The sequence below is a fragment of the Scatophagus argus genome, chromosome 14 (assembly GCF_020382885.2).
Source record: "Scatophagus argus isolate fScaArg1 chromosome 14, fScaArg1.pri, whole genome shotgun sequence".
Taxonomy (NCBI): domain Eukaryota; kingdom Metazoa; phylum Chordata; class Actinopteri; family Scatophagidae; genus Scatophagus; species Scatophagus argus.
In genome coordinates this window covers 20,522,627-20,541,517 of record NC_058506.1, presented here as the reverse complement: position 1 = coordinate 20,541,517, position 18,891 = coordinate 20,522,627, and the positions used below count along the sequence as shown (strand labels likewise).

Sequence of the window (18,891 nt, the reverse complement as noted above, 5' to 3'; positions counted from 1 at the left end):
GCATTTATTTTTTGGCTTTCTTGCCAATAGAAACAACATTTTAGACTGTCAAGGAGGCCAGACAGGATGCTGATGCATTAAAGTCCACCAACTGGCCATCTCTCTTGAAAGTGTTCTTCAGGTCAAGCCTTTCCTTTGAGCTTAGAAAGAGGCATTTTGATATAACATGTCAGGTGCACTGTGGTAAAGCAAAGTGTTTTAGGCTCTGCCTTCTGTAAAGAGGACCAGTTCAACAGCTACCTTCAAACGAGCTACACTTAATTGCTTTCTGGCGCCTGAGAAGATCAATACCACTCTCATATCAGCTGTTAAATGTAAGGTTTGCTTAAATTAGCCCAAAGACTGGGAAAAAAACAGCTTGGTCAGGAACAGTAACTTAAACGGATTGAACAAGCAAGACATAACCTGCTGATTTGTGAGCTTTAGAAGTGCTGGTAGGCAGATCGTGGTGTGTTTGTTAAAAGCCAAACTAGCTGTTTCCAGTCTTTGTGCTAAGCTAATTGGCTGCTGGCTGTAGCCTCATTGCACAGATATGAGTGGGGTATTGATCTGCTCGTCTGGTCCTCTAACAGAAAGGAAATAATCACATTTCCCCCAAAACATTTGTTCAAAATATGAAATAAAGTTTCAGAGTCTTGGCTCTGATTTTACAGCCTTATTAAAAAACTGTTTATTCTAAATCCTAGTGAAAAAAAGTATGAAAGCAGGCCTTATCCTGCATGCCGGATCTGGTCCCCAGGGCCTGGAGTTTGATATGCTGTACTCTATCGGTTTGTAGTTTGAAAGTGGACCACAACTGAGGTTTAGAGAGTCAAGAGTTAAACCTCTATCTGAAGTCTGTTTGTTTGATCCAAATAGTGGAAATGTGTTTTAAAACAGCCTTTGCACATTGATGCTTGACTTCCTGTGAAAGCAAAACAAGTAAGTACCAGTCTCCTCACGAGTAAAAGTCTCCCAGGAGCAGACACTGTCCCCAGTGAGACCTCAGTGCAGGTACAAAATGTTATTGTTTTCTATTGCTTCTCTACATGTTAATTACCCACAACAACGTGCCAAACGTTAAAGTGCCTCGAGAGCTGCGGTAACTTCTGGTTCTGCCTTTTTTTCGAACCTTGTTATTACTCAGCACAGTATTTGTTTAAATGTTAGCGTGGTGTCTTTGTTCATCACTTAATAATATTAAGACCAGCCAGCTAATTTCCACTGAACCCACTTGTTTAAAGGCAACAGTGAGCAAAAGGACACATACCAATGAGGACGCTCATTAATAATTCATATTTGTGCATCCAAGACTGTAGGTGAGCTCAGTTTAATTGACACTCTTGAAAATGTGCAGACTTTTTATCAGAGAAAATGGAGGTTTAGCCTCTAAAGGTTCAGTGGCAGGCAGCGAGTCGGTTACATGCTTTGTACCAAAGAAGGAAACAAATCTAATACCTCCTGACATTTTGGAGGGTTCTTGTCTTTCACACCTCATCTGACACACGTCTTCATTCACAGTCACAGCTACTGTTTGCTGTGCACAGCAGCGAGCCTGCAGGAGGAGGCTGAGAGATGAAATCCACGCCTTCCGACTCTTGTTTGTCAGGGTCACCATGCAAGACGGAAACGGATGAGGCAGCAGCCCCCCCGTGTCCACTGGGGAAAAAACCACATCCATACACACAAATACACACCGTCTCATGTCGTTTCTACTAAACCCATCAGGGCGGGCTGATTGTCAAACAGGAGGAGAATGATCTGTGTTCAGAAACTAGTTAAGAAAATACAGATGCACCTTTTAGATTAATTAGTTTTATTTGCATTTAGCCATGTTTAAGCTCAACACCAGAGGATACAAGGACACAAAGCAACACCCTTTGTGATCAAGAAGTTCAGTAGCAGAAGTGTACAGTTTACAGTCACCTTCACTTGGCCTTCCTCAACTAAACACAAAAAACAGAAGAAGAGTTTGTAGCAAGTGTCTCCCCGATTGTTCGATTGCCAGGTCTCAGCTCTCCACCGTGAAGGTGATGGAGCTGTCGACAGTCTCAGGGTTGCAGCCTTCTGCAAATGCAAACAGGAAGTACATCACCTTCCTTACCTTAGCCAGCTCTGCAATCCTCTCGCCAAACTCGTGTGCGTCCGCCTCGTAGAAGCGGACTGGTGCATCGCTGGCATCGCTCTGCGACTTCCAGAAAACTCCGGCGGGCTCCAGCAGCTGACGTGTCATCAGATTGGTGAGGTCAGGCGTCCAGAGCTGAGAGGTGGCTGTTATGGTGAGGCATCCCGCCTGGGCCAGCTGCACCGTCCAGTGTGAAAATCGGAGGGACTGTTTGGGGAAGTCCAGTCGGTAAACGGCCTCGTTGGGCAGCAGCAGACGTTCGCCATCCTGCCTCTTCTGGCCTCGCTGCTGCAGAGACTGAACACGCAGTCGCATCACCTCCGTCAGCTGGTTGTCCGGTCGGAAGGGCAGCTCCAAAACTGTAGACATGCTTGGACAGGCGGTGGATACCAACTGCAAGGCCGGATTAGTTTGGCGATTGTGTCAAAACGTAGCGTCTTCGCTTTCTCTCTGTCCTCCTCGTTCGGCCCAGTAACTCTGACTCTGTGCTCTCGCCCGCAGGCTTGTGCGATTATGCATGTGTGCATGTCTGTGTGGCTTCGATAGGATAGGGTGGGCCCCTACGCAGGAGTACAGAAGTGAAGATGTGCTAGGCAACAAGATCTAATGACATTTGCAACCACAGCACGGGGTTTGCCCTCAGGGAGTGTGCTTAGTGCTGTTTGTCACACATTTCTTTGGCTCGGTAATATCTGACACGAAGCACTATATTACCAAACTCCTAAAGGCTTGCTGTTAGAGTAAAGCACTTCTGTGTTGGCGCCTGGGCTTTATCAGGTGATTGGGGAGAAGGAAAGGGTAAAGGGGAAGCCCTTTTACTCCCCGCTGGCTTTTGTATTGGCAGACAGAAAGGGAACAAAGGTGCCTTCTGCTTTTGTTTCTGGTCAGTCGTCAGGTGTGTCACCTACCAGAGTTCAGTTGCTGCATAACGACGCTGGGCCCAGATGAAAGCTGAGATAGATGGCACCTTTGCTCTCTTACCATCCACAGTGCAGAGTCAGAGAGTAAGCGGTAGCAAGGTGGAGTGCCTCCCGAAGGATTACAAAATGACTCGGAGGTTTCTGTGGTGCAGTGCTTTGTTTTTTCTTTCCTTCCCCCTCCTCCTCCTCTTTTTAAAAGAGCTGTTGCTGCCTCATAGAACTGGTCCTCTGGAGAGGCCAGATTCTCTCCATCAGCAGAGTGTCACCTCCTGTAGAGAGGTTTGACAGGAACTGCTGTTCAGTAAGCGCACCTTGACATCTCCAAGGACACCCGCTGGAACACTGTCAGTTAATTCACACGTGGTGTCACTCAGCGCATCATTTGCAGTTTTCAAAGGTTTTGCAGGTGCCCTTTGGCAGGTCGCCTCCAGGTTGGCTTCTCTGTTACGACACCGAGTCTCAGCGGGAAAGCGACACTTCATAAATTTTAAAGAGAACTCACAACATGACATGCAGAGAATTAAACTATGATGAACTCGCTGTACGCGACTCGTTAGGCACCAAAACACAAATGGAGAAAGCGGTTGGCGACTGGCTGGTACAGGAAGTTACATTTAGAAGCTAAAGACGAGGCCGGTTTGTTGCTTGAGGTAATGCAGACCAGAACAGAGCAACAGTTCCACTTCAACAAAAATATAAACATTTAATTATTAAAAAAAGCCCTTTGAACCGTTTGGTTAAGCTAGCACAATTAGCAGATGTCAGGCTGCAACTGATGATTAATCGATCGTTTTATCTATAAATTGTCAAAACGCTGCGACAAAGGGCCAAAATTCCCATCATGATTTCAAAGAGCCCAAAGTCACATCTTCAAACTGCTTCTTTTATCCAACCAACATTCCCAAACCCAAAAACTGTTTGTTTACTGTCATAAATGGGGGCAGTCTTGGATCAGCGGTTAGGGTGTCGGACCCGTAACCGGTGGATCGCTGGTTCGATTCCCCGTCCCGGTGTCCATGGCTGAGGTACCCTTGAGCAAGGTACCTAACCCCCACTGCTCCCCGGGCGCTGCACGCGGTCGCCCACTGCCCCGGGTTTGCTGTGTGTGTGTGCACGTCACTTGGGTGGGTTAAATGCAGAGAACAAATTTCGTTGGAGTGAGTTCCCTCCAATGACAAAATATGTCACTTTTAAATGACAAATAAAGCAGCAAATCCTTTAAGAAGCTCGAATCAGAAATCTTCCATCGACTGATCGATTTTTTGACCTTTGTTCGTTGCTGCTGTAATCAGATGATGATTCTTTCTTTAGTTTATAGAGATTTTAAAAACATTTTCTCTCCAGCGAGATAAAAACAGGACAGGCACCCAAAATCTAAATGCTTGACACTGAGTCAGAATTGGAAAGTAGAGTTATAGAGATAAATAAATGAGAATTGTAATGTTCAGTCCTCATGTCTTTATTGGGCTCTACAGAAAACTCTGCACTGCTCTGTACGGTGCTTGTTTTTGTATTTTTCAGCAATGGGTCTGTTTCTGATACCTGCTGTCTGTGTGCACCTCGAGACTTTATGTGAATGTTTTGTTTTTTAGCTCAAAATAATGACTACAGTTCACAAAATGGACTCAGGGTTATAGGTGCTTCACTGGACCGTAGTAAACGCAGAAGGCCAGAACACACACACACACACACACACATTCACACAGTTATTACCTCTCACCCGTGTCCTATTACAGCTGGATTTATGACTGAGAGAGCCAAGTTGATAAATTTGTCTCCTAATCCTAACTGCATCAGCAGACATGGCAGCCCACTCCACCTTGACATTATTTATGCTCCATGGACCACCGGCTGTTTGTTTGTCTTACCTGCCCCTCTGCTCCTCCACCTCCTCCTCCTCCTCCTCCTCCAGGTCATTCCTGACTGGAAGGAGCAGGAATGGGATGCAGAGAAGCCAGACTCGTATGCTGGAATTTTCCACTTTCGCTTCTGGCGCTTCGGTGAGTGGGTGGACGTGGTGATTGACGACCGGCTACCGACGGTGGACAACCAGCTGGTCTACTGCCACTCCAATGACAGCAACGAGTTCTGGAGTGCCCTGGTGGAGAAGGCCTACGCCAAGTTAGTACCAGAGCCAACAAATGCACACGTCCAGTTTTAGAAACACCTAACACCTCTCTGTTGGCTTTCAACTTAACTTCTTTTCAGCATTCAGGCAATAGCCAGACTTGACGTTATTAGATGATTATTTTCATTATCTAGTAGTCTGCCAGTTATTTTCTTGATTAACTGAAATTTTGTCTATTAAGTATCAGTAAACTGTGGAAAATTCCAATTCAGCTTCCCCCTAATTATTTCTGACATCTTTAAATGGTCTTCTTTTGTCCTAACTCATATCACTGAGATTCCCTTGCATTTGCCTGAAAAATGAAAACAATTACTAGATTAGCAAAGTGATTGTTGACTGATTTTCTGGCCACTCGACTTGTCATTGCAGCTGTAGTAAACACAACCCGGCTCTCCTCCTCTCGCTGCAGGGTTTATGGCTGCTACGAGGCTTTGGATGGGGGGAACACGGCTGATGCACTGGTGGATTTCACAGGCGGTGTTTCAGAGCCGGTGGACCTGCTGGAGGGTCAGATGGCAACAGACGAGGTGGCCCGTAACCAGCTGTTTGAAAGAGTTCTTAAAGTCCACAACAGAGACGGCCTTATCAGCTGCTCCATCAGGGTAAGCACAGAGCTGCGTGGCAGGCCCGGATTCGGCAGCTCCTCTGAGAAACTGTGTTTAGATCTTACCTGACTGGTGTATGGCTGCAAAGTGGGGGTCTGCATGATAAAGGCAAAATCTGTGATCAAGTCAATGAGTCAGTGAGTGTTTGCTGCTGAGCCAACGGCACAAACACGTTGGCAGATGTGTTACACTTTGCATTTTTTGGGTTTGCTCAAGCGTCTTCAGTTGTGATAACGGCTTTATTTGACTGTACTTAAGCCCAGAAAGGCTCTGAACTAAATGCTAACATGCAGGTGTCTGTTAGGTATAATGTTCATCAAGTTCACCATCGTAGCTTGGTGTGTTAGTATGCTCACATTTACTCAGCACCACATAAACACAAAGTATAGCTGAGGTTCATCTCATTAGAAACTGATATGGCGCAAATGAAAAGTCAGGCTTAGTTATTCCTCTTTATTCTGAAGTTTTTGTTCCAAATCGATCTGCGTTACATCTTGGCATTTCGATGACGTATAAGGATGCTCACACTTTGCGGCATTTCAATGCTTTTTCTCTAAAAATTGTTCAATCCACAAAAGCTTATCCCTTGTGCCCCAAAAGCCCTTTAATAATTAGAGAATTTTTGTGCTACAATTTGAAAATGCAGGGATGGAAAACTCTGTCTGTAGTGGCTGACTTTGTGGAGACGTCCTGTGTCTTGCAGCAAAGATGGCAGCCTTCTTTAGTGCCAGATCAATGCATAAATTCTTTCTGCAACTTTTCAAAGGCTCTTCATTGCGGTGCAGTAATCTGTGTGAGATTACATGAGGTACACTCAGATGAAGGGCTTCTGATTTACCTGTTTTGACGATGTCGTGGTTGCACAAAACTTGGGTACAGTTATAAGTACTTAAATTGCCAGCTCTTCAGATAAAACTGATACCCAGCAGAGCTCATTTGCATTTCCCCAAATATTCCCTGCATCTGAATGACAGTTCATCTCTTGTGCTGATTGTTTTTGATCAACCAAGTCAACTGGGAGCCATCAGCATGAACAAGGTGTTAGGAAACTCGTCTATAGTGTTAAAGTCTCAGTTTCTTGTTATTGTTGTTTAACATTCAAAGCAAAGAAGTCCTGGCCTTGCCTGCAGAGAGTTTCTGTCTCTCTCTGTGAATTCACATCTGCTTCTTAAGAGAATAATCATGCTGTTATAGGAATTTCACTGTTTGGCACTTGGTCTTATGCTTTACACCAATCTCATTCCCTGACGTCTTCCAACAGCCAATTTACAATCCTTCATTGTGATTCAGAGTCAGTTGCAGTTCAGTTTTTAAATGGTACAACTCTTTTATATGCATGAGTTTATACACTGGAAGGTCTGTTACTGAGTGATGAGAGTACAGAGAACATAACCAGTACCACACAAAAATGCATTTTCCACATTTATCCATTCTGCTTTAGCTTGTGTTTTTCACTTGTAAATTGTTATTCTGGGATGTATGAATTCCACACGTATCCTCTGGGAGGCCCAAGGCTGGTCTGCTCTCACTCTCATTTCATTTTCATCTTTCTTGGACAGACTAAGGGGAAACCATTTAGAAATAGAGAGGAGAGAAAGGCATCGTGGTCTGTGAAGTCTTCTTCAGGGGGCCCAAAGATAATTAGACATCGTCCAAACTTTTGTCAGTCCGAAAAGGTAGGCAGTAGAGTTGCAAACCCCTAAATGTTCCTGTTTTGCAGGCCACCACTGTAGAGGACATGGAGGCACGGCTGGACTGTGGCCTGGTCAAAGGCCATGCCTACGCAGTGACTGACGTGAGGAAAGTGCGGCTTGGTCACGGACTGCTGGCCTTCTTCAAATCGGAGAAGCTGCACATGATCCGCATGAGGAACCCCTGGGGAGAGAAGGAGTGGAGCGGCCCCTGGAGCGACAGGTAGCCGCCACGCTGCCACCTGCAGACACAGATGAAATATGTGAATTTTTTTTTTGCGTTATTGAGGCCCGTTGAGCTGTCTTTGTCTGTCAGATTTCCATACAGTGACACGGATGAATCAGACATGAAACATTCCCAGAACAAAGTGATGGATTTGTCCTTCCATAACTGTCCTTGCTGCGACCTGCACCGCTTTAACCAATGTCACTGATTGACTTTTCAAATGACAAAGCGCACTGGTTCCCTTTGTCTCTTAAAATTCCTTAGAGACTGCGTGTGATGAATGAGCAAACAGCAAACTGCACAAAGACCAACCCATATATAATGTCCACAAGGTAGACAAGAAAGCAGCACAATGACAAATGTCATGTAGACAATAATAAATGGATATGCAATCAAGCTAATGGGCCCCACAGTAAAGATGAATGGCTGAATTCAGCCCTGCTGGATCTTGTTGTTTTTTTTTTCTTTGTTTGTTTGTTTTTTTTGAGACCAGTTGCAATGCAGCTCAGATATTATTTTCACCCGGGACCCTCCCAAACAGACAGGCCAAAATTGAGTTGACAAACCCTTCAATTCAGATGTCTAAGTAAATCAAAATGATGGGTTCTCACAAGTGGTCATTCAGTCAGGTGGGCAAAACTGTTCAAAGCATCTTTCATTCCAGCTCTACTTTCTGCCTCACTCCTTCATTCATAGGCAGCGCTGAGACGAAGTTGCCCCCTCGACATCTCTCAGGCCTTGATTTGTTGGCTAGCAGACTCTGGGAAACAAACGGGGAGATGGTAAAGCAGCATCATAATGGAGTCTGAATTATTGATGAGGCCCGAAAGACAGAAGATGTTATTAAACTGAGTCATCTCTCTTCTTTCTCAATCATTCGCTCCCTCTATCTCAATCATTTATTCATGGTTTGTTAAAACCTGTTACTGTAAATGGAGTCTGACAGCCTGTTGAGATGCGGACGTTTGTCAGTGAATTATAAACACAGAGCTGATGCATCCAGTAAACCCTGAGCGATGAATACAGAACAGACCTCGACGTTCAGCTGTGATTCACAGTAAAAAAAATACACATTTTTATATTCAGCTGAATAAGATGACACAACATATTGCTCAAGAGTTATAAACATGTAAATTATTTATACATCTGAGCTTGATACAGATGCTGAGAATTTTAATTTCCAATTACTGATTGTTAGCTAAACAGCCACTTGTCTCATTAAAACATCCTTCGTTTGTTTCCTGTTTCTTTTTGAGCATAACTTCACTCACTCAGCATGTGTTTCTGAATTTTAGGTTAATAACATCAGCACACTGCAATCAGTCTGTGACCCCATCTGTAGATTAAATCCACAGTCAGGGTTTCCTCAAGGTTGTAAAACTCATATACTCGTATACATAAACTATACTGATACTGGCTTGCCATACTGTATAGCAACTTCATAAGACAGTTAAATCAGACATTGAACTCCAGATGCAGTAATTGTTTCTAGCAGCTCGTCACACTCGTGCTGTTCTTCTGTCTTGTGTGTGTTTTTGCGCACTGCAGCTCAGAGGAGTGGAACAAGGTGAGCAAGAGCGAAAGGGAAAAGCTTGGCGTCACCGTGCAGGACGACGGCGAGTTCTGGTGAGAGCCTTTAAAGGACTAACAGTCTTGTTCTTCTCTTGTCAGAGAACCATTTGTTAAGGTGGTGCTGGCGTGGTAAAAATGACATCATCTGAATCATTACACGTTTATTGTCTCATCGATTAATACACACCTGATGGTGTATGGGAACCGCTTGACATTTTGAGCTATTAAAGGAATAGTTGAACATTTTTGGGAAATAACGCTTAATCGCTTTCTTAGTGAGAGTTTGACAAGAAGATCAACATCAGCCATATCTCGCACAAACACTGGAGGTGCTCCCTGACATGGACATGCAGCAGGAAAGTGAATAAGTTTATTTCCCAAAATGTCGAACTCCACAGAAACGTAAATAAAGTCCTTGGGTAAGCACAGAATCTTTGTAGATTTTGGGGGCTTTTTGGTATTGAAATGGTCAAATGAGAGCATTGATGGTATCAGTTAAAAGCCCATATTGGTCAGCATCTGAACTCATTCCATGTCAGCAAAGGAAATCCTGGTCTCCCTTTAACATGTAACCCTTTTCTTTGTTCCTGATCTCATTTCCTCTATTTTTGTACCTGTTCAAGGTCTTCTTCTTTCAAGCTTTACCCTCTCGTTGGTATCCACTCTCTCCGGTATCTTCTCTCCTGTCCTTTTCCTGCCCTCCTGCAGGATGACGTTTGATGATTTCTGTCAGTACTTCACGGACCTGATCCTGTGCCGCCTCATCAACACCTCCTACCTGAGCATCCACAAAACCTGGGAGGAGGAGGTGATGAGGGGCTCCTGGGTCCACCGCCAGGACCCTCTTCGCAACCGATCCGGAGGCTGCATCAATCACAAGACCACCTTCCTGCAGAACCCTCAGGTTAGCTGGGCTCGTGTGTGTGTGTGTCCCTGTTTGTTCATAGAGAGATATGTGACCAGTGTTAGAGTGTGATGTGGGGTCTTCCTCTCTCCTCCCAGTATGTGTTTGACGTGAAGAAGGTGGAGGACGAGGTGCTGATCTGCTTACAGCAAAAAGAAAAGAGAGCCACACCCAAAGAGGGCAAAGGAGAAAACCTCGCCATCGGCTTTGACATTCACCGGGTAGGAACACACTCACAAAACAGACACAGGCGGGCAGAGTTTTGTTATGCTTTGTTGTAATATCGTCTCATATCGTCTCATCCTGCAGGTGGAGCTAAATCGGAAGTACCGTATGCACTCAGCCCAGCAGAAAGTAGCGGGCTCCATCTACATCAACTCACGCTGCGTCTTCCTCAGGAAGGAGCTGAAGGAGGGCCGTTACGTCATCGTTCCCACAACTTTTGACCCCGGGCAGCAGGGCGACTTCCTGCTCCGTGTCTTCACTGATGTGCCTTCAGACTGCAAGTAAATCTGATTACATACAACTGAACACATTGTGTGACAGCATGAATTCAGCTCGGTTAATCTGAACATTTGGCTTGTTCTCCACTTCAAGTACCTGTGTATACCGTGATGTGGTCACACACTGTGGGGTCTGTCTGAGGTTTGTACAAATACATAATGCCTAAAGTCGAGTAAGACTTGTAGTTTGCATTTCTCTGCTACACATAATGTGATGTGAACAGGAGGAATTTTTACAGCAAGCAAATGCTGTTCAGTATTTATATGAGCATCTGACCATCTTTTAATCTCAGTAACTTAAAACAGATGCCTGAAAAGAAGGCTCATCAGTCCAGCCGGCTTTAACAGGTCTCTAACAAACACTTGTTCGCTCCCAGAGAGCTGACCTTGGATGAGCCTCCTCAGACGTGTTGGACGGGGATGTGTGGCTACCCTCAGCTGGTCACTCAGGTCCATGTACTGAATGCTGAGGGTCTGCAGGGACAGGATTCCAATGGAGGTAGGACCCCTGCACGGAGAGCTGAAGCCTCGCTTTACTTGGCGCCTTGTATTTGCATTTGCACAGCCTCAGTCCCTGTGAGGAAAGTCTTCTGAGCAAAGCATGAGGCACCACAGCACCACCTGCTGAACTTGTAGTTACTTAACCAGTCCTAGCCTGCGGTACACGGTCGTTACCCGCTGAAAGCTCGTGCAGTGTCTTCACAAACGTGTGACTTTTACAACTCACTCACCTTCAAAGACAGTACCTTTTCTATGTGTGTGAAATTAGATAATCCTGGTGAAAGTCGGTGTAGTCTGCAGCGCTGTCCACTTACTCATTCTGTATCCTGGATCCTCCTGGTGACTGCCATGTTGTCCAGCAGGTGGCGCCAAAGTCAGAAGCGTTCATGTCCCCCACATAGTGGCTTTAATGTTGGAACATCCTTTACTTATGTAAAAGCAAATACAACAAAGTAACAATACTACATTAAGAGTAAAGCTGCCTCATTCTAAATTCAAAGTAGGAAAAAAAAATATCATCAGCAAAACCTTCTTAAACCTTGATTTGTACAAGGAATTGTAAAATGAATTGTAAGATATTGTAAATGCAAGATACTGTACTGTTATTATCTCAGAAACTGGAACTTTTGGCTCTTTGTTTTCTTAGTCAACATTACCAGGTTCTCAACATTTAACTGTGAAAAGTAGCTCCCTTTTTGTTTAACGGCACAGTAAATATAACATCTTTGAGTCTTACAATGAGAAATGAATTGGTAGCTTAATTGTTAATCATCACGTTATGTCTGTGTGAGGACCAAAACATTGTGTTTGTGATCCTGTGCCACTAAGAACCTTATTGAAATAACAACCCGGTGAATTGAACTGATAATCAAAATAATCATTCTGTGCAGTGTTTTGGAAATAAACACCTAGTCAATGCTTATACTCACAGTGTTTGTTGTCAACACAATCCACTGATGTAAGACTTTTTCTTCCCTCAGCTGTGGATCCTTACGTGATCATCACCTGTGAAGGAGAGAGGGTTCGTTCACCAGTTCACAAGGACACGCGGTGCCCAAACTTTGACATCAAAGGCCTGTTCTACCGCAAGAAACCCAAGGAGGGCATCCACGTCGAGGTGAGCTGTCCCCCTGTGCAGCCATCCCACTGCGGGGCTGAACGCTGCAGCTCAGATCCTGTGAATCCAAGCTGTCTGGCATCAAAAGCATCATCACTTTACCAGCAAGGATTACAGTTTCCAGCAGGCACATTTTATTGTGCTGCTGTCACCAAACCAACAGATGCTTTACTGTGAGTGAAATGATGCGTCAAAGATTTTCGCCTTAGAATATCCAACAAATGCTTTCCTCCTAAGTAGAGAAGCCGCTGAGTGTTTGAAGGTTATTTATTTTGACTTTACAACTCTGATGAGACAGTCAGAAAATTAAGCTTCTTCTGTCGCACTCCTTTACTGGCTCCCTCGACCCCCTCGTTCGTTCGTGCTCTTAGCTCATTCTTAAACTCTGTTTCTTAATCTCGCGCTGTTTTGATTCAATCAGAGAGCCCCTAACTTGGTTGTTAAGGTTTGTTAATATTAAAACTACTTCCTAGTACTTCCTTATTTTGTAAATGAAGCGGAACACGTCATATTTGATATGTTCAGCAACTGCGAACGCCTCATTATCATACTTAACTGCTCCCTTTTTATTTATTTATTTATTTAATCTTATCCCTAACATTTCTCACCTGCCTTTTCCATCAAAGTTCCTTTTATCATCTGTGTGTGTGTGTGTGTGTGTGTGTGTGTGTGTGAGACTGTATCACATGAGAGTCCTGCCGCAAAGGAAATTTGCAGAACATCCACAGCCAATCAATTACAGGCTCAATACCAGGCAGGATGTGCGAGCCAGTGTACTTGTTAGGGAATTATTGTTGGTAATATGATGTTGCATTTACTCAATCAGACCTGTGAAATTACATCATTTGTATCTCGGCGAGAGCAGGCAGAAGTGTGCTGCTCTGTAGAGAAATGGTGCTTGTAATAAGGATGCGCTGCACATATCACACAGATACTAATACTCAAACCTGTACTGACTACCATTCACCACTTCACTCTTTTTTTTCTGTCCTAAATGTTAAATCTCTTAACTCCCCCGTGTCAAACTGGTTAAGATAACGTGGAGCAGCAGCTTCAGATCCATCCGTCCTTCATATATGAGTGAAACCAGGCAGGGTTCATCCTGTGGGATTGCTGTGGTGGTGGGCAGACCTGACAAACAGGCCTGAGCTGCTGTGATAAATGATGTGCTGATGTCCTCTGTGTCCAGTGAAAAGGCCTCCCTCAGTGTAATTACATGCTTGTACATCTCATCACCAAACCACTTAACCTGTCTGTGGCTCTGCAGACCCAAACTGACCTGCTAAACCGCGGAGGTCAGGGTCGTTTTCCTGTACCAAGTATTTCCCAAACACAACAACCTCCTGACAGAATCACAAAGTGCAATATTCTTCGTCAACTCTTCCAGTTTTACAGTAAAGGCCTACCGGTGCCTGCACATTAAAATGCATTTACTGCAGATGCATAAAGTGCTTAGTGCTGTAAATCCAGCAGAGCGGGACTGGATTTAAAGTAGATTGGTGGTGTTTTCAGTGTTGAGACCATCTGGCAGATGGGATCGATGTAACCCTGATAACTTCAGTGAAGTTCTGAACTTTTCTTTTTTTTTTTTTCTTTTACCTCCAACTGTTTTCTTGATGATAAAAAAGGATAAATCTTTTGCTGTATAACTTATGTTTGTACATCCAGTGTACAAAAGGTTCGATCAACTCGTAATCTGAAGCACTGAAAGTTCAGAAAAAGCACTGAAATGTATGTGTTTCTAGTTCTTCTCCATTTTAGAAATCAAATACAACATGTTGTATAAGTTAATTCTCTTTGAGGAATATGGTGTAAATAACATTTGTTATTTTTTTACTTAATGCTTCACTTAGAAACCCCCGTACATCAGCACTTCTTCCTGTTCTTCGTTCTTCTTCTGTGCTCCTCTTGGTGTCACTTCCCTTGTGTATTTTCTCAGTGCTTTTCTTCTTTGTGACTACTTATTGCCTTTTGTCTTTTTTTCTCCTCTTCTCTCTTTTCCTGCTCCCCCTCACCCCCCCTTATTTTGCTTTTTGGACATCTCCCTTCCCCCCCCTCGAGCGGCGAACAGATCTACAACAAGAACATGATCGTGGACACCTTCCTGGGTCAGGTGATCCTGTTCAGCGACCCCAACGAGCGGCAGGAGCAGCACACGCTTCACCTCCGCGACAAGGGCAGCCGCCAGGACAACGACCTTCCGGGCACGCTCACTGTGCGCCTCATCACCTCGACCACGCTCACCAACATCTGAAGGGATCCCTTATACAATTACAATGATCAACTCTCAAGGTGGCGTTCGATCGTGCCCGCCGTTCATGCTCACCGTCCGTCCTCAAACCACTGCAAGCGCTCACTGTGTTATTTTCTTCTGCCGCTTGCGCTCTTCGTGTCTCTCGTTTGTCATTTTTCTTTTGCTTTGGCATTCAAGTTCTTTGTTGTTTTTTGAAGGCCTGCACCTACGTTGGAAGGTGTCCATCTTTGATCTCATTCCTGCCAAATTATCCTTAATTTTAGTGTCAGAAATTTGTTCCTAAAGTAGCTTTTGTAGCCAGAAACTCCATCAACAACTAAGCTACAGTTTGACAGATTTTTAAGAAGAGGCCAGTATTAGCCTTAAGTTTTATCAGTCTGATCCTAAACTACAAGCTCCTTGTTTTATTTCTGCATATTATTATCTTCACTAACACACACACACACACACACACACACACATACAGTACATATGCAGACATTTCTGCGCTCTCCATGCATGTGCCAATGTTTCCAAGGGCTATGCATTGCCTTAAGGTTGAGTCCGTCTCTCCACCTTGAGGAGGTGGGGGGTGATGATAAATACTCTGTATCCTCTGCTGTTAGCACAGCTTTCCATTCTTCAAACTCATGTCCCGCTTTTCGTCATAGTTTCAGTTTCTTTCTCCTACATGTTGACATAATGTGTACTTTTATTTGTGCGTTTTCATCCCACCCGGTCCGCTCAGCCAGACACCTCAAGTCTTCTTCACCAGTTATGCCGGTGCTTGGGAGCGCATGCAGCACTGTCTGTCACTTTGTACTATGGACTTTACAAACGATAACCGACTGCAGCTATTCTCTCCCTCTACTGAGAGCTTTTCTGTGTTGTTCTGTGAGTGCGCTCGTGTGTGAAATCTTGCCTCCCGTCTTCCATCACCATTTCAAACTCCCCGAGACGCTTTCTGCCGGTTGCTATGGACGATCTCAAAACTGCATGGCTTTAAAAAAACAAACAAACGATAAAATTGAACTCTTTGCCTGTGCTGCACATCTCTTCGGTCGTAGCTTAGCAGCCGGTGCATCTGACAGTACTCCTCTTCCTCTTTGACCCCCCCCCCAAATGTGTACACCTTCCCAGTCCAGCGGAGTGCAAAGATTCACCCTGACATAATCAAGTGCTTTATGGGACCAAAGATGAGCCAGACCCTCCGCTCTCTTAGTCCCCTTTTGAACCGGTCTGGCCTGACCTGGCCTGGCCTGGCTTGGCCCAAGCCTAGCTACAAACCACCACCCCCTGTGCCACATCATCTCTTAACGGCAACACCACTGCCTGACGCTTCCTCTGACTTGAGTCTGTTGGCCCGGGCCAAAGGCTTATGCCACGTGACCCCGAGAGACAGCAGCTGTGCTTCTGCTGATGGCACAGAACAGGCGTGTGTGTGCGTGTGTGTGTGCGTGTGCGTGTGCGTGTGTGTGTGTGTACTGCTAGATCCAGCCTTGCTCTGAATGGGAGTGCCTGGGGTGAATGTATATGTGTTGGTCCATGTTGTACCCGGAAGAAATCGATTTCTGAGGAAAGGTGTGAACCGAAAAAGAAAAGAGCCCTCCAGGGGAACACACACACCTTGCACTTTATTTCATTTCACAGTGGGAGAAAAAGACCCTCAAGTAAAAAAGAAAGCGGGGGGAGCACAGAGGAGCCGTCCTGCCAAACAACCTGTGCCATCGCCTTGGGTCCTGGCTTTGCCTCTGCGGCAGGAAAACAACATGAGACTTTTGATGAACTCTGTTGAACCAGTGCTGGTACAATGTAATCTATCTCTTGATCTCTTGATGGCGTTTCTTGCATCGATCACGTGGCCATCCAGTTTGACCTTTTAGCACCGAGGCTTTTAATGACAGAAGCCCAGACAGAAAAGTGCAATATCATTGCAGATGATTTTCATTCCAAGTTTTATTGACTTTTGTGTATTTTCCTATCCCCCCTCCCCCTTCATGTTTCTTAAGAATAATTAAAAATCTAAGTTACAGTTATTATCAAGACATTTCCTTTTGAATGTAACATTTAGTGGACTAATCTCTCAGTCAAACTATCAAGTCCTTTTTCCTTGTTTTTCAGCGCCTTTTTCCATTACTTGAACTGTCGCACCTGGCGTTCAGTTGATCACACACCTTTGTGTACAGCATCTTTATAAATGTGTCTTGCATGGGTTATTTTTCCAGTATGTTCATGGCCTTGTATTGTACTGTTAAACTGTTACTATATATATTTATTCTTTCTATCTCAAAAAGTCTTGGAAATGCTAGTTTTGAGCAGTCAGCATGTCTACACTAATGCACCTCCTGTCAGTCTGATCATATCAACAGGTTTGAAACAGTTACGTCTTGTAATACAGTGATGCATTCATAACGCCTCTAGCGTCAGTGAACATTAGCAGCAGTTGTTGACTACTATTTAGGTGCTACTTATCTTCTCCGTGCTCTTTTTTGTGTTGTTTTCAGTCTGACAGAGTGTTTTCGTTAAGACTGAATTTGGAAAATGTTTGCTTGCAGCGTTAGAAACTGAAGTGCCAAGCGGTGGGAGGTTTAACATGTGAGCTTGTTGCTGGAAAGCTGTTGGTCTTTATTTACAAACCAGGTGGGAGAAGAAGGAAGAACTTCTCCCTCACCGAGTACTGCTGAAGTGTCCTTGTGCAAGGCACTGAACTCCTACCTGCACCAGAGGAGCCTCGTATTGGCCAGCTGTTGGAAAGAGCAGCTTCCAGGTGTGACTGCTTATGCTGGTTTAAACTGTGGTGACAGATTTTTGGTGCTAAAGGCGTCGACTGATGTTTGGATTTGGTTCACAGACCAGCGGGTGCCTCATGTTTTACCAGCAGATTTGAGTCACACGACTAAGCGTGTTCATCCATTTTCTAAAAGCTAAGCATCTGATTTGCTGAAAAATGACTTTTGAAAACTCGCTCTTCATTCTAACATTAACCTTCAAACTAACACAAACAAAAAAAAGGTTCAGTTGGGAAACTCAAACACTTGTCTGAGAGGTTTCTTGCAACAACTGACAGTAATTATTTTAAAATTATTTTAAAATTATTTATTTATTTTTGCCAGTTGCTTCAAAACAAAGATGGTGGCAGGAAATGTCATATGCCCTCGCTAGATGTAGATCACTTTTTCTGTGCCATAACTGTCTTCCCAGTTATGGCACAGTAAAATCATCTTGTTGGGAAAACCAGTGCTTAGCTCTGTGACTCAAATGTAATGGTAATGCATCAGAGGTACCAACTGGGAGTAGGCGATATCGGCTATAATTCTCTAAAAGTCTGACATCAAGCCTTGTTCTCTTATTTTACATCACAATTTATAAAAACCCAAATAGAATATTTTCAGAAACATATTAACCTACACAAATGGCTTAAAAAACAGCTCCATGGCACATTCATGTACACCAGTTCAACCTCACTGTCTACTTTGAGTCGGTGTTTAATATTTGTGTTGTTGTGATAGTTGCTAAATGCATTGACAGCATTTTTTGTGTTTTACAAACATACTGAATTTGTGTTTGCAGCTCATTTATTATCAATATACTAACAGATTCTTTGTTTTAGTGCTTAAAACCTTCCCCTGCCCTCAGCTTCAGCTGTGCTTTATGCTTAGTTTATTTGGTTAAGTGTAAGGCTAAAGCAAGACGCTACCTGCTAAACATCGACATGTTAGCGTTGTCATAGTAAATACGTTAGCATGCTGACATTAGCTTGTAGTTCAAAGTACTGCAGTGCCTAAATACAAGCTCACAGAGCTGCCAGCGTGGGTTTTAGACTCTTAATTGCCAATGTGTACATAAAGATCAAGCAAATGGCAAATAAAATGCATTGCTGAATATTAATTCAGTTGTTAGTTATCTATGAATAATAATTTATGAACATTTACAGGTCAATGCATTTAAAAGACAGCATGGTGGGAAAAGTGTGTGTGTGTGAGTTTCTTTCCTCGTGCACATTAGAGGGTTTAAAGGCAGACAAGGAGTGAATTAGTATTCATGAATGTGCCATTTGACAATGAAAGGTTTCCCTCATAGATTTAATATCACAGAGTTTCCCTTCAGCTGATGCCAGAACCACATTTTACTTTGAGGTTTCACCTCAGGGTTTCAGCGGCGACCAGCTGTGTCATTGATGTGGCTCCCTGTTTTCTTATTTGTATGGATGTGGCACAGAAATATAACCACTAACGCACAACCTGACAGCTTTGATATATGGGAGTGTTTGGGCCTGAGAGTCGCTGTGTCGCTCACAATCCCACAGTGAAAGTAAGAGAAGGAGCCAAAATATCAGCGTGTCAAGCTCAATGTGAAGTCTTGTCAATCCACTTTGGTCCTCTGCTCA

The 18,891-nt window shown here is 44.1% G+C and overlaps 2 protein-coding genes across 2 annotated transcripts in view; one reads left to right on the top strand and one right to left on the bottom strand.

Moving 5' to 3' along the window:
- capn5b (calpain 5b) overlaps positions 1-18,118 on the top strand; it is a 39,004-nt gene extending 20,886 nt beyond the window's left edge. Inside the window, exons 5-14 of the mRNA XM_046411405.1 lie at positions 4,937-5,145; positions 5,562-5,754; positions 7,478-7,671; positions 9,223-9,300; positions 9,955-10,150; positions 10,249-10,371; positions 10,460-10,656; positions 11,031-11,152; positions 12,135-12,271; positions 14,343-18,118. Coding sequence (XP_046267361.1) covers positions 4,937-5,145; positions 5,562-5,754; positions 7,478-7,671; positions 9,223-9,300; positions 9,955-10,150; positions 10,249-10,371; positions 10,460-10,656; positions 11,031-11,152; positions 12,135-12,271; positions 14,343-14,525 — 1,632 coding nt within the window. The 3' untranslated portion in view covers positions 14,526-18,118. The remainder of the gene's footprint in view (positions 1-4,936; positions 5,146-5,561; positions 5,755-7,477; positions 7,672-9,222; positions 9,301-9,954; positions 10,151-10,248; positions 10,372-10,459; positions 10,657-11,030; positions 11,153-12,134; positions 12,272-14,342) is intronic.
- ompb (olfactory marker protein b) lies at positions 1,634-2,473 on the bottom strand. The gene has a single exon (XM_046411406.1). It carries the CDS (start codon positions 2,471-2,473, stop codon positions 1,991-1,993), a length of 483 nt encoding a protein of 160 aa, XP_046267362.1. The 3' UTR covers positions 1,634-1,990.
- Positions 18,119-18,891: the final 773 nt, after the last annotated feature.